Source organism: Gavia stellata, chromosome 12 (assembly GCF_030936135.1).
Source record: "Gavia stellata isolate bGavSte3 chromosome 12, bGavSte3.hap2, whole genome shotgun sequence".
Lineage (NCBI taxonomy): Eukaryota > Metazoa > Chordata > Aves > Gaviiformes > Gaviidae > Gavia > Gavia stellata.
Genome location: NC_082605.1, coordinates 1,620,521 through 1,633,827, shown reverse-complemented (window position 1 = coordinate 1,633,827; position 13,307 = coordinate 1,620,521). Strand labels below are relative to the sequence as shown.

Sequence of the window (13,307 nt, the reverse complement as noted above, 5' to 3'; positions counted from 1 at the left end):
AAAGAAGGGGAAAGCCTGCAGCATCTGGTGATCTCCAAGATGGAGGGAGGAAGCAGAGGGAAATGAGTTTGCTTGCCCAAGGGAGGTGGATGATGAGAGCAGTGCTGGGCCGGGAGCAGACATGTCTGGGTGGACCATGGGGTACCTTACCAGGACGCTCAAGGCCATGCCAAATTAGCCAGGGCTTCTAGCGGTGCTACAGCAAGCAGAGGTCTCGGTGAGGGGTTTGGGTAGCAGATGGGGCACTGGCTCAGCACCCCGTGGTATGCTCATAAAGGGGCAGCAGGGCCCCCCACCTGCCTGCTCCTGCTGAGGAGCGGGCTGAACGGGGCAGTGTGCCACGCCAGGCTGTCTGCCCTCCTCTGCCCGCTGCGTGTCCCTGCCCGCTCCTCCCACCCACCCCGAGGGACCCCCACGGCTGCCTCTGCTCCCCCACCGAGCCCACGCACTGCCCCTCGCCGACCCCACAAAAAGGCCAGGCCCAGGCGGTTGTGTACAAAACCTGAAATAGTTTACTTTTTGCTTTCTTTTTTTTTTTTTCTTTTTTTTCTTTTTTTAAACTTTGCTCTAGGTTTACTTAGATTTCGTGAACTCGATACAAGAGCATTTGATATGAATCGGTAAATAAAACACCGTCATAGATAGATAGCCACGATAAACTTTGTTAGAAATGTACATGTCGCGAAAAAATAATAATACTAATAATAATAATCATAATTAAAAAAGCCGGCGTGACGCCCAGGCCGGCGCGGCCTTCACGGCCCTCGCCCACGGCCGCGGGTGGCTCTGGTTCCCCGCGGGCGCCGCGCCCCGGTAATGTGTGTATATAAACAAAGCCCATAAGAAATGTACAAATATAAAAAGCTACAAACATTAATAAATTACATCGTCACAAAACACGGAAACACTCCACAAGGTGCTAGTAAAATAACTTGTCTCCCTCCTCGTACAAGAAGTTACGCAAAGAGCTGGTACCGGCGGGCGGCGCCCCGGAGAGACTTTCCCCTTATAAAAAACCGGTGGTGGTTATTCCAAAAGCTATGTACAAGCTACATTCTAGGAAAAGGATGCCTCGGGAAACGCAGCTACACGGGGCGACCGGGGGTTGCCTGAGAAACGCGCCCAACGCCTCACAGCCCAACGCCTCAGCCCAGCGGCCCCCGCCCCGCCGCAACGGCCCCGGCCCGGCCCGCACCGGCCCCACGGCCCCGGCCCGCACCGGCCCCACGGCCCCGGCCCGCTCCGCCCGGCAGCGCCGCCCCACACGGGCCGCTGCCGCCCCTCCCTGCCCGCTCGCCGGGCGGGAAGAGGCGCGGCCTAGCGCGGCGGCTGCCCGCCCCGCTGCTGCTGCTGCGCCGGCGGCTCGGCCTGAGGGCCGGGGCCGGGCCGGGGCCGGGGCGGGGGGACCGGCACGCTCCTCCGCGGCCGGGATTAGTATTAACTTTTTGCGGCTAGTCACTCTCAGCGCTCTGAGAAAGGACATCTATATTAAAAAATATTTATAGCAGGATTCTGTACACTCCGACCGCTGAAAGTTAAAGGGATTATTGTCGTGGTGGCCAGGAGTCAAGCGGCAGCGTCCCCCGGGCGCGGCGCCGCCGGGCTGCCCGCCGGCCCCGCCGCTAGAGCAGCAGCTTCCCGTTCCGGTGGATCTTCAGGATCTTGCCGAGCCGCTGCTTGGCCGTGGCCATCCCCTTCTTCGTGCGCTTTCCTGCAAGGAGAGCGGCGGAGCGGGGTGAGGGCCCGCTCCCGCCCCACACCACCCCGCGCAAACGACCCCTCCGGCCCCGCACCGGCCGCCTCCTTCCTCCGGAGCCCCTCCAGGCTGCCCGCAGCCAGCCCTGCCCGCTGCCCGGCACCTCCAGGGCCACCCCTCAAGTGTGGGGGCTCCCCCCAGCCATCAGAGAGGGCTCGGCGGGGAGCGGAGTCTCTGCCGAGCCAGCACCACGGCGGCTGGGGCACGGTGCTCACCCGCACCCGGGGACACATGCCCCTGGGGACACCCCGCTCAGGGTGCAGGCTCATCTCCAGCCGTCTCTGCTGGGGCTCTGCCACCGCAGCGCCAGCCCTGCCGCCTCGTCCCCTCACCCGGCCTGACACCCAGCCTGGCTCGCCACTCATGGGTGGCCTATTTGCCCACAGGCACCCCACAGCTCGTCGCACCCGGCAGGCTGTCACAGTGCCTGCCTTCATCCCGCACCCACACACTCCCAAGGGATCTCTGGGCACCTCTCTGCCATCCTCTAAGGGAAGACTGCAGCACAGGGATGCTGAGCTTGCATGTCACCGTGAGTCCTGCGCAAAAGCACTGTCCCAAGGACGCCTGGTCCCCTGCCCACCGCACTGGGATCAACCCACGTACCACTGCAGCTCCACATTTCTTCTTGCCCTCTCTTCCCCTAGCACTAGAGAGACAACCTGCATCCAGCCTTGCCAGAAAGACACCGAAAAGACGCACACACAGACACACACAGACACACACGCTTCCTTCCTACACATTCAGGCTAGCACCAAGGCACACCCAAAGTCAACAACGTTCCCTGTCTCCATACCGATGAGGGGACACCACTGCCACGAGCCCAGGCCCTTGCTCATGAGCTGCGCGGTTCAGTGAGGTCTGTGCTCCCTCTGTTCTGGTCCTCAAGGACTGGTGCAGCTACCGCAGCTGCTCGCTGCCCCACCACTCGCCAGCTACCACCTTACGGCCAGAAACTGCCCTGGTCATCAAGGCACCTGGGACTGCCAGGCACAACACAAACCCACGCAGCCTCTTCTCTTCCCATCGTGCCGCCATTGGAGCACTCTTGTGCGACACCTGCAGAGACTCAGCTCCTCTCCACTTTTCCCATCTGCTTTAAGTGCCCCAGCCTTAAAGACTGTGACAGTGTGGGTGACACTTTCCATGGGAAGTTTCCTCATTTCTCATCCTTTCGCCTCACGCTTTAAGACTGACAGACCTTCCCTGAGGAGGTCCTAGAGCTCCCTAATTCTCCTTCATCCCACCATCTCCTTCCACAGTCCCTTCATTCCCAGTGATGCCCAATCTGGTAGTCCCCAGGCTCAGGGCTCTCCTGTGCTCCACGCAGAGAGATGCCCTGAAGTCCCCTTGGTGCCCCCAGCTGTCCCCAAGACCCTGCACAGGAGGCCCTGAAAGTGCTCCGCGCCCTGCGAGGTCAGCCACTTGCTTTCTTGGCACATGGCTCCTTCCCCCCTTTGAGAACTGAGCTGTACCACGGGCAAAGCGTGATCCACGTGCCTGGTCAGGCTCCCTTCACAACGCCCTGACTGGGCCGCCCAGCTCACCGGCCAGACTGGGGTTTGGCTCCATTCAGCACTCCTCTTCCCATCACATCTGCCACTGGCTTGGACCTGTTTCACTAATGCCACCATTTCACCACAAAGACACAATTCCAGGCAAATAGGTTCATTCCACTCCAGTTCTGCAGACAGCCACAGGTATTATCAGCTCCCAGCAGGACCCTAGCACCTACCACGGGCTACGCACATCCTCCTGCATGGCCCATTCAAGCTGCTCTGACATTTTACTGTTTGGCAGGACACCGTGCACTACCTCTCATTTGCTCCACTCAAATATAGGGGAATGCAGGGAACATTTGCCACGTTGCCTCACTTTTTACATCAAGGCCTCTCCCAGTGGGATCGCACGCTTAATCTTCACACTACACGGTGCCTGTCCCATACACCTGCCTCTGTCACGTTTTCTGAGCAAAGTTCAAGCAGAGAATAGGAGGTCCTAGCCCAGACTCCAGGACAGCCTCAGCTTTGTAACGCTTTCCCTATGGCAGACAACAAGCGACCTCTTCCTCTCTCTTGGCTTTGGTTGTGTAGCTCTGTTACTCCCGAGGTTTGATATTCCTTTGCTCTCTTGTGGCAACTCTCAAGACAGGTTTGCAGATTTGCACTGCTCTACACCCGCTGGGTAGGATGTCCTCATGTACATGTCAGCACAGGTACTGGTGTACAAACACCACCCAACCACAGCAGTGCCTGACCTAGCCCTGGGCAGAACAGCCTTCGTGGACGCATCTTCCCCTGGACGAGGCTTCACCAGACAGGCTGGACTGTGACGTGACCACTGCAGGTGTTCCTCAGGAGCCTCGGGGCACGCTCAGGAGTACTTCCTAGCATGGGATGCCTCACACCCTGCAACAAACAGCCCAGCAGCAAAACGCGTATTTGGGCCCACAGTGCCAGGAGAGCCAAGGCCATGGGCCCCTAACTCCGACCAGATCTGACCTGCCGAAGCACTTCTACACACCCGTGACAGACACAACATATGAGGGCCCTGCAAAAGGCACGGATTACATGACCAATTCACCCTTCCCCATTCCTACACCATAACCCCAGGCGTTTCCTGGTACCTTTGGCGGAGGCATTGTTCTGCGAGGATGATGAGGGTCTCCTCTGTGTGAGGAAAACACCGGGTGCCATCGGCTGCGATCCCCTGTTAGGCTGGGCGACCCCAAAGGTGCTGGCCCCTGCGGTGTACTCGTGATCTGTGAGGCTGCTGGCATGTGACTCCAGTTTCGGCTCTGGCGAGCTGCCTTCCTGAGCCGGTTTGTTCGCGTTGTTGGTTGACAGCTTCTTTTTGGTATTTTTTTTCTTCTTGCCTTTTTGTTCCTCCTTTAAAATGACAAACATGAAGCTCAGATTAATCCCCAGAAGACCTTTAGCTACGGCAAGGGCCAGCGGCGTTGCTTAGGGTCCTGATACAACGAAAACCCACGAAGTTTGCCATGTACAAACTGCGCAGGGTCTGATCCGATACCATCTCGCTCACAGCTCTCTCTGCTGCACACACACGCTTGCCTTTCTTGCATCTATGTACGCGCTTTGTGCAGAGCCTCCTCGTTTGTTAACTCTGCGTACACTGCGGCGAGTGGGAGCCAGCCAGGACCAAAATGACCCTGCCTTGGGAGACCAGCGTGGTTTTGCATGAACAAACCTTTCGATCTTCCACAAAAACTGGCACCTCCTATCTTCGGGTATCTTCATACACTTTCACAATAGCATGGAGGATATTAAACATCCCACTGATTCACAGACTCTGCTTCCTGCTAGAACACACACATTATCTCTCGACCTGTAACTGCACTTACACATACATACCATGGGAACTGCCACCATCCTGCTTCCCTTGCCTGCCTTCAGTCCGCTTCTTGATGAAACCCTGCTACCATTCTTAGAACTCTTCTACTGAACTGTACGCATCACAGAAGCCCAATGCCACCAAAGCCTGCATCTCCAGCAACTTGCCAAGGCGTCTCACCAACCTAGCTCCAGCAGACCTTGTCACCTTCGTGCCTCACAGTGTCACATTTGTGGGGCCTACGTGCGTTAGGCGCTTAGCATCTATCTGACCTCTTCAGAGACCGGACACTTATCAACAACCAAAGTGCCTCAATATCTTTGCTAAACTGACCCATAGTTACCCACAGTTCACCAAATCTTTGGAAGTAAATCCTTATGCTTCCCAGCAGCCGATTTCCACAGACAAGGCAATCACACCAGTCAGACTCTCAAATACACATCAATATGTGGTTCATGCACACTCCTTTTGGGCAGCTTCCTTCTGTCTTAGCCTGGTAGCGCCGCTCGCTCACTCATCCTTCTCTACACTTCCGATACATCGCCTGCTCTGCGCTGCGGTGTTGTCAGATACGCTGCGACACTATCGGACTTTCATCCCATTTATGTCCCCTGAGACTGCTGAGCCTTGTGTCACTGGCGTGAATAAACACTGAGGAGGACTGGCACTGCACTGCTATTTGGGCAAGACTCCGCTGCTGGGGGAGAGGGCTTTTATTTCCTGACAGCTACTACTTCTCAAGCAACCTCACCTGCTGTGACAACTTCGCGGCAGCAGCGGCGAGTCCAGTTTCAATGGAGGCGACTCTCGTGCCCTCTCGCACCGGTCTGTCTTGTCGAGGCACCGAGGGGCCAACTCGTGCTACAAGGGAAGCAGATGCAGGTGAGACATGCAGAATGCGCCCGTGTGAGCAGCATAACCACGCATGGGGCAGCGAGGCTCTGCCCCCCCTGAGCAGGGAGGGCCAGGGAAGCTGCAGCCTCTGCCCTTCCTTCCCCAGGATGCATGTGAAGGCAGGAGATGCCGACAGCCTCTGGTCACAGTGGCTTGAGAAGCTGCCAATAAAGATGTAACACAACTGAGCAACTTCACCGGCAGCTGCAGCTACCTCACACCAAAGCCAAGGGAGGTTTCTGCGTACACTACAGCTATGAGCGACTCCAGCATCATTTCCCAAAGGACAGCGTTCACCACCCCATCAGCTGGGGGTGGACATGCAGCGCCACAAGCTGATGAGACATGGGCTGCTTGTCACATACACAACAAGCCATGGAGACTCCCCTGTTAGTGGGCCACATCAAAGGGGTCTAAGGACCCCCTGGCCTGTCACTGCCTCTTGTGAGCCGCAACAAAAACACCCTTCCAGACCACCAGCTTTGGCTGAACCTGGAGGAGACCATTCCCATACTCTCTCTCGTTTCTCTTTACACAGTCAAGTCCTAAAAGTCACAGCTACTCAGCTGTCTGGGGTTTCACCGTTATACCACTGCTAAGGCGGCTGCCAATTGTGCCATCACCAAGAGCGTGAAGAAAAATAAACCAACAAGCCACCCAGGAATGACTTTTTCCTGCCAACTGATTGACAGAGGAAGGCTAACACTGCTCGGCATGAGCCCCAGTGTGTGGTATCACCTCCCGCTGCGCTGGAAAGGATTAATCCTTCACATGATAAAGAAATTGCTAGTCTTACAATTTCCACTCTCCTTGAAAAATGGTTGGATTTTAGGGACCTGCACAACTTGAGCCTGAGTTTGGGCCGCACAGACCATATGGACTTACCCGTTGGACTGTAAGGGGCATCATCTGAACTTTTCCTTTTCTTTGATCGGGATTTGAATACTGGATTATCTTCATCTGATTCGAGAGAAGGGTAAACTAGAGTAGGAAACAAAGGCAATAGTTTCAGCGTAGGAAACAGCTCTACCCTGCACAGAGGCCCACTTGCTCTGTACAGATGCGGTGACTACAGGCATCACAGCTAGAATAGCGAGGTCCCCCGGAGGTACCACTGACTGGTGACACAGCTGCAACACTCAGGGGACTTTCTCCTGCTCTCATCTACACACTACACTTGGGAGCTGCTGTCATTGAACTGTGACAAGCTACTTTTAGGATACACAGTGAAACTTCTCTGACAGGAAAAATCAGTCTTGTCTGCGGAGCGGCAGGACAGCTAGAAGAGACACGGACAGATTTCCTTATTGCAAGCGAGACTGGTACTGAAGACACCTCAGCCAACCGCTTCATTCAGCACCACAGCTTCCTGGCCCGTACAACTCCCGCACAGTTAGGCGGAGAGAAATGAGACATAGTGTGAGCATCCAAAAGATGAACGTGAACCATTCTACCAAAGGAGCCTTCACAGGCCTCTGGGATAAACACCAACTTATCTGTCTAAATTTTGTCCGGGCCTTTACTATGAAGTTTCTGCATTTTTTTCTTCACATGTGCTTGATTTTCTTGCCAATTGCCATTTGTTACATCGCTACTGATTTTGGCATTACTGTGGCATTTGGTCATTGAGCCTAGAAGTCTGCTGATCAGATGTGGCACAAACAGAGCCTCTGGAAACCAAGTCTGCTCACAACAAAGACTCTCCATTCACTGGCAGCACAGACACATAGTGAGCAAATCCACCCCTCAGTAGAGCAGAGCCTTGTTCACGTGTGGCATCTGTCTGTAAACTGCATCCCTATCCAACAGCTTCATGGAGCTGCCCTTTCCCAAAGCAACTTCCAGCACTACCACTGCATCCCAGCGCATGCAGTGCAGTCTAAATGGCTGGGCAGCCTTCTTCTGCAACACGTCACAGCATCTCCATTTTGCTTTGGCATCTCTGTTAATAGTGTGAAAACACACACACTGTTTTTCCAGCCGTAGCAGATGATTTCTGATGGCCATGTTTGCCAGCGAGACTTAAACACACACATAGACTCTCCTGTTATGCAGCATAAACCTCTGCCAACTTCTTGCCCTCTTTGGGACTTCAGGCTTTCAGTCCCCATCAGTCTTCACATGATGACTTTTCTTCATTTCCTCACTTCTTGTATTCAAAAATGCTCCTGCAGATTATTATGGCAGAACCGATATAACCAGTGCAAACTGGCTTTGTGATTTGTGCCCATTTCTGCTTCAGATGCTTGCATTCTCTGCCAACGCTCAAAATACCATTGGATCGCTTTTCCAACTACAAATTCAACTTCTCCCTCATCTTAGCTAGATATTTTATTGCTATTGTGCAGACAAGGACACTTCTGTCACAAGTACCAGTACCTGACGCACATTTCTGGGACAGTTTCCTGTTTCTTGGCCGACTGCTGCGGTTTCAGTGGCCTTCCATGCCTCTTAAGATCGTCTGATTGTTATGTGCCTCAAATACAGTCTACCTGGCTGGCCATATCACCACCAGCTCTGTAGTCGGTCTACCTATCATACAGTGTTTGCTTAATTTTGCCGTGCAGATCTCTGGCTATTTACACTCCTCCTTACTGAAACACCCAGCTGATTTCAATGTGACAGAAAGTGAGCAAGCGCATCATGAGAAACACGGGGGGTATTTGCAAACATGCACAAATACGTGCATGCATACCCAGGCACACACTCACTCAGACTGCTTCGTTTGCACTTACCGTAATCTGAATCTTTAAAACAGGCATCTAAGTGGTCCTGATCTTCATCATAATCTTCGATGTCAATACTGTTCTTTGTGCTTTTCTTTAGTAACCGCTTGCCGGCGTTTTTGTTGCTGCCACCACCCGTTTTTTTAGAGTTTTGTGTGGAGATGGAGTTATTTTTCGCCTGATTGGTACCCCATGACGTCTGGAGGCAGGACTCTGACGACTGGAGGTTTGCCATCGATAGCATGCCCTGGATTGCTTCTTGTGTGCTGGGTGAGGCAGGTGGCTGACTGCGGGGAAACAGTGAGAAATACAAGAGCTATCAGCGATTCCAGAAAAACACGAACCTCTCACAAACAGTTGACTCCTTTCACTGCACAGTGTCGCTAGAAGAGATTTCCTGATTACTGCCCTTTGAGCAGCTGGGCACGCCACAAGCGACACCAGGTTTTTTTAAGCTAACAGCCATATCACAGGCAGCACATGAGATTTGGGGCTGCTGCCCCAGAAGTCACGCAGCTGTGTGCCGCGTGGCTGGGCATGTGATGGGCAGCACCCTGGGGGCTGTTGCCGCTGGTGGGCAAGGACAGGGGTCAAGTAGCTTTTCAAAGCCCGTAACGGCATTCCCAACAACGCAGTGTCTCTGCTACCAACTCTGAGGGCTTACGGGTCAGCACCGGAGGGGGATGTCGTGGTGGGCTTCTGCTACGTACTGCCAAGCAAGTAGAGGAAGAATTTGAACAACTGGAAGGAAGCTCATGATCACAGGCCACAGTTCACACTGGGGGCTGTCACCACTCCAGGATCGGCTGGATGGGATGGTAGGGCACAAGCAATTCAAGAGATTTCTGCAGTGCATTGGGAGGGTTTTCTGGTGTGGATGTGGGATGGATTGATTATGGGAGATGCTGGAGACATATGGACTGGATGAGTGGACTACAGGGTGAGTAGAAAGCTTGCTTGCATTGAACTTGCTTTTTGGTATTTTATTGCCAGTTGTCAACTGGCACTACAGAAAGAAATACATTCCTACAGAGTAGGCTGAAGTCAAACGATGTGTAAATTCTGACTGGTATGTAGCGAGGTGGGAAAGCACGCTCCCTATAATATAGAAGAACATAGAAGAACGACAATCTCATCAGAGAACGCCAGACATTAATTCTGCAGCAGGCAGAACACATCATCAAGTATTTCTAGAACTTTGCAGTTTGGGCAAATAGCAAAATGCAAAAAAAACTTGCTGTGGTAATGACATTTTTTACAGTTATGCACTAGAAGCCACTAACATACAGCATTTCCCAAGTAAATTAGCAGTACCCTACCGCTTTCTCTTACTTGATCTTACTTTAATCCACTTTAAACTATTACAGGACTCCGGATAGAGTAACATACAAGACATAATGGGAGTTTCTGGGCACTAATTGCATTTATAAATAATCCTGAAAATGACTTAAGACTGGTGTTAGCAGCTAGCAACTTAACAAATAGAACAACGTCGAAAAACTTATTTAGGAAAGAGATGTTTCAGTCCCTTCATTATCATGCCAGATGCCTTAGCCTTCTCCCTGTCAAAGGCATATTTTGCACCATCTATAAGAAATTAACATATTTTCTTTCAATTTTTTCCTCCAACTGCTTTTGCAAACACCGGACTCTCAAAACACTGCAAACAGACCATCAAACACTGACCGCTAAATGGGCAAATCAGAGAGGAACTGCCTTAAGCAACACAAGCTTCAACAAATAAATTGTGGAATATGATCAAAACCAGTGGTTCGGAGAGTCAAACCGCAACCTGAACGCGCGGGTGAAATGTCTCAAAGAGACAGAGCTGCGCACGGGGCAAAGTGTTTCTCATTAGGGCATGTGCTTGCGTGTATTTCCATTAGAAGTATTTCAGCTTTCTAAGCCAAAAAAAATTTAGGAAGAATCAGGAAGCAATTTTTAAGCTCTGGAAGGCCATATCCCCTTTCTGTAGCTTCAGCAATGATTTAAAAAAAAAAAAAATTTTGAAAGTAAACTACCCGTGAGTTGTAACTATGACTTAAAAAACATTTAAAATGAGTGCGGGAGCAGGAGCAAAGCAGCCAGAGTGCTTCTGCCCCCGTGCTCCCTTCCCAGCAGCCGGCTGGCAAGTGCCCTTTGAACACACAGGGAGGTGGCACTTGGCGATAGCACAGACCCTGCCGCTGCTCTGCAAATCCCGGCAGCCTTGCTTTCCTTTCCTCTAGCTAAAAAATGATGTTGTGGATGAACAGAGAAAAGGACACTTTAACAAACTGACTGGCAGCAGTTTGTGCCTTTTGCGGTGGGCTCCACTTCAGCATTTTGCACAGCCTCCCTTTTCGGGATTTTATTGTTTCCTTCTACTCTTGTAAAGACAGGGACACAGGATTGAGAGATTAGTTTACTGCAATAACCTTTTGCTGCCTAGCAAGCATCTGGTGATTTTTAGCTGTGTACAGCGCAGAAACTGAAAGAGGCTGACACTGGAAACTGCCACCTTCCCCTGCAACACCCAGCACCGCGCGGTAAACCTCGGTGCAGCCGCCGCACGGTCCACAGGCCAAAGAATCACTCAGGTGGCCAAAAAGGCATGGTAAAGCAGCACAGTGGCCTCCTGAACGACCCCCAGGGCCGGGCTGTGGAGGACGAGTCCGAGGTCTGCCAGGCCCGGCTCCCACGCTGAGCTGGTACGGAGCCCAGCGGGCCAAGCTTGGACCCACACCGAGCAGCCTGAGCTCAGGAGCCTGCTAACGAGCCACGGGCATCGTCATCACCAGCAACTGCCTTTCTGCTGCTGCTCCCGAGAGCTGAAACTGGCAGCACGTTTTTACGTTATTAACGGAGAGAAGCACCATGACAGAAGGGAAAATTTGCTGTTAAAACTCATCCCAAATAAAATCTCCCCCAGGGCTGACCAGCCTGCAGCGCTGGTGGGGAGAGTGTGAGGAGGAGCAGGGAAGGACAACTCATCTCAGCGGGAACCCAAGGAAGAAGACATTGGTCTGTATGGCACAGATGGCTTTGCGCCCTACACACAGTGTTCTCTGCAACTATTTGTTGTCTTGGGTTTAAGCCTCAGGGCCTCAGTGTCCCAGAACAGCTTGTCGTTGCTAGCAGTATCTTCATCAGGGAGGAGAGCATAAAGCATCCCTTCAGGCCATGTTTTGGGGCTTTCACATTGCCTGCGTTACCCGCCTAAACTTGACAAGAGCATCCTTTCCCTGACAGCATGTTCCAGAGCGGGTGGCAATAGGCGAACAGCCATGATCGTGACAAGAATACAGACAATTCAGCACAGACAGACAGACAGGGTTTTACCTCCTCAGCTGAGGCTGGCCCCTGCACTGTCTGGGCACAAAAACGATCCCAACACCCTGAAGCTAGGAGAGGATATCACGCAGTCAGCCGGTGCCTCACTTTTCACAACCCATTCTACTACTGCCATCTCTCTCTGAGGGTTCAACATCTTGAGGCAGGTCACCTCCTTCCTTTCATAAGCCATTACCAAGCCTTTCACCTATATCCTCATACTTAGAAATTGAATTTATTAACTTCAGCAGAATATTACTCATTGAAGGGTGGCTTCTTTCCCGTTCTCCATGCTGCCTACGCAGACGGCTGGAGGTACCGAAAGGCAAGGCGGAGATGAGAGACAGTAAGCACACTAATGTCTCACTTCGCCTCTGAATAACTATTGCCCAGTCTCATCTTAAGATTAGGGGAAAAACAGACAAGGGCAAAGGAAAGTCACAGGAACCACTGAGCATTTTCTAAATGGAAGTAAGAACTAACTTGAAACAAGATCTCATGGGGTGACAGAGCCAGACCCTTCTCGGTGGTGCACAGCAATAGGATGAAAGGCAGCGGTCACAAGCTGCAGCAGGGGAAATCCCAACCCGACACAAGAAAAAAAGGTCCATACTGCGGGTGGCCAAGCAGCTCACCCAGAGAGGCTGCAGAATCCCCATCCCTGAATATATTTCAAACTCACCAGGGCAATGCCCTGAACAACCGGGTCAAACTTGGCAGCTGGCTGTGCTGTGAGCAGGCGGCTGCACTAGGTGACTTCCCGAGGTTCCCCTCCAACTGCCGTTACTCTGGAATACTTCAAATAAGAACCACTGAAAAACAGTTGTGCATGTAAGGGGAAGGCAATAAATCACCATCCTCTCTCTGTGATGGTATTTCCCTGTCATTTCTGCATTTCTCCTCACCCCACCTCTGGCCAAATGCAAATGAATCACAAAGAAGAAGTGGAGCCAAGACAGTAATGACTTATTAATATTTTGGAGAAGTCACGGTTGTATAAAATTATGGAACTCAAATAATCTCAAGTACAAAACCAGTATTTCCTTCCATTTTTTAATCAGACCTGGAAACAACAAATAATTTTGTTTAGTTCAAGATCACGTGACTACCAGTCCAAGCTTTTTTCCATATTCCATTTCAGTTCTTTCAGACTGTTTCCACATTTACAGCAGCCTTTCTGTAGGACTTCTGTCATTATCTCTCCCCATCTCGCTACCATTGACACAAGTACGGGAGATGCAGCTCTCTAGAGCAATCTAGGTAAT

The 13,307-nt window shown here is 52.1% G+C and overlaps 1 protein-coding gene across 1 annotated transcript in view; it reads right to left on the bottom strand.

Moving 5' to 3' along the window:
• Nucleotides 1-1,615: 1,615 nt before the first annotated feature.
• PHF2 (PHD finger protein 2) overlaps nucleotides 1,616-13,307 on the bottom strand; it is an 88,123-nt gene continuing 76,431 nt past the window's right edge. Inside the window, exons 18-22 of the mRNA XM_059823142.1 lie at nucleotides 8,740-9,017; nucleotides 6,890-6,985; nucleotides 5,862-5,971; nucleotides 4,383-4,644; nucleotides 1,616-1,711 (exon numbers count right to left, since the gene is read on the bottom strand). Of these exons, the coding sequence (XP_059679125.1) occupies nucleotides 1,623-1,711; nucleotides 4,383-4,644; nucleotides 5,862-5,971; nucleotides 6,890-6,985; nucleotides 8,740-9,017 (835 nt within the window). The 3' untranslated portion in view covers nucleotides 1,616-1,622. The remainder of the gene's footprint in view (nucleotides 1,712-4,382; nucleotides 4,645-5,861; nucleotides 5,972-6,889; nucleotides 6,986-8,739; nucleotides 9,018-13,307) is intronic.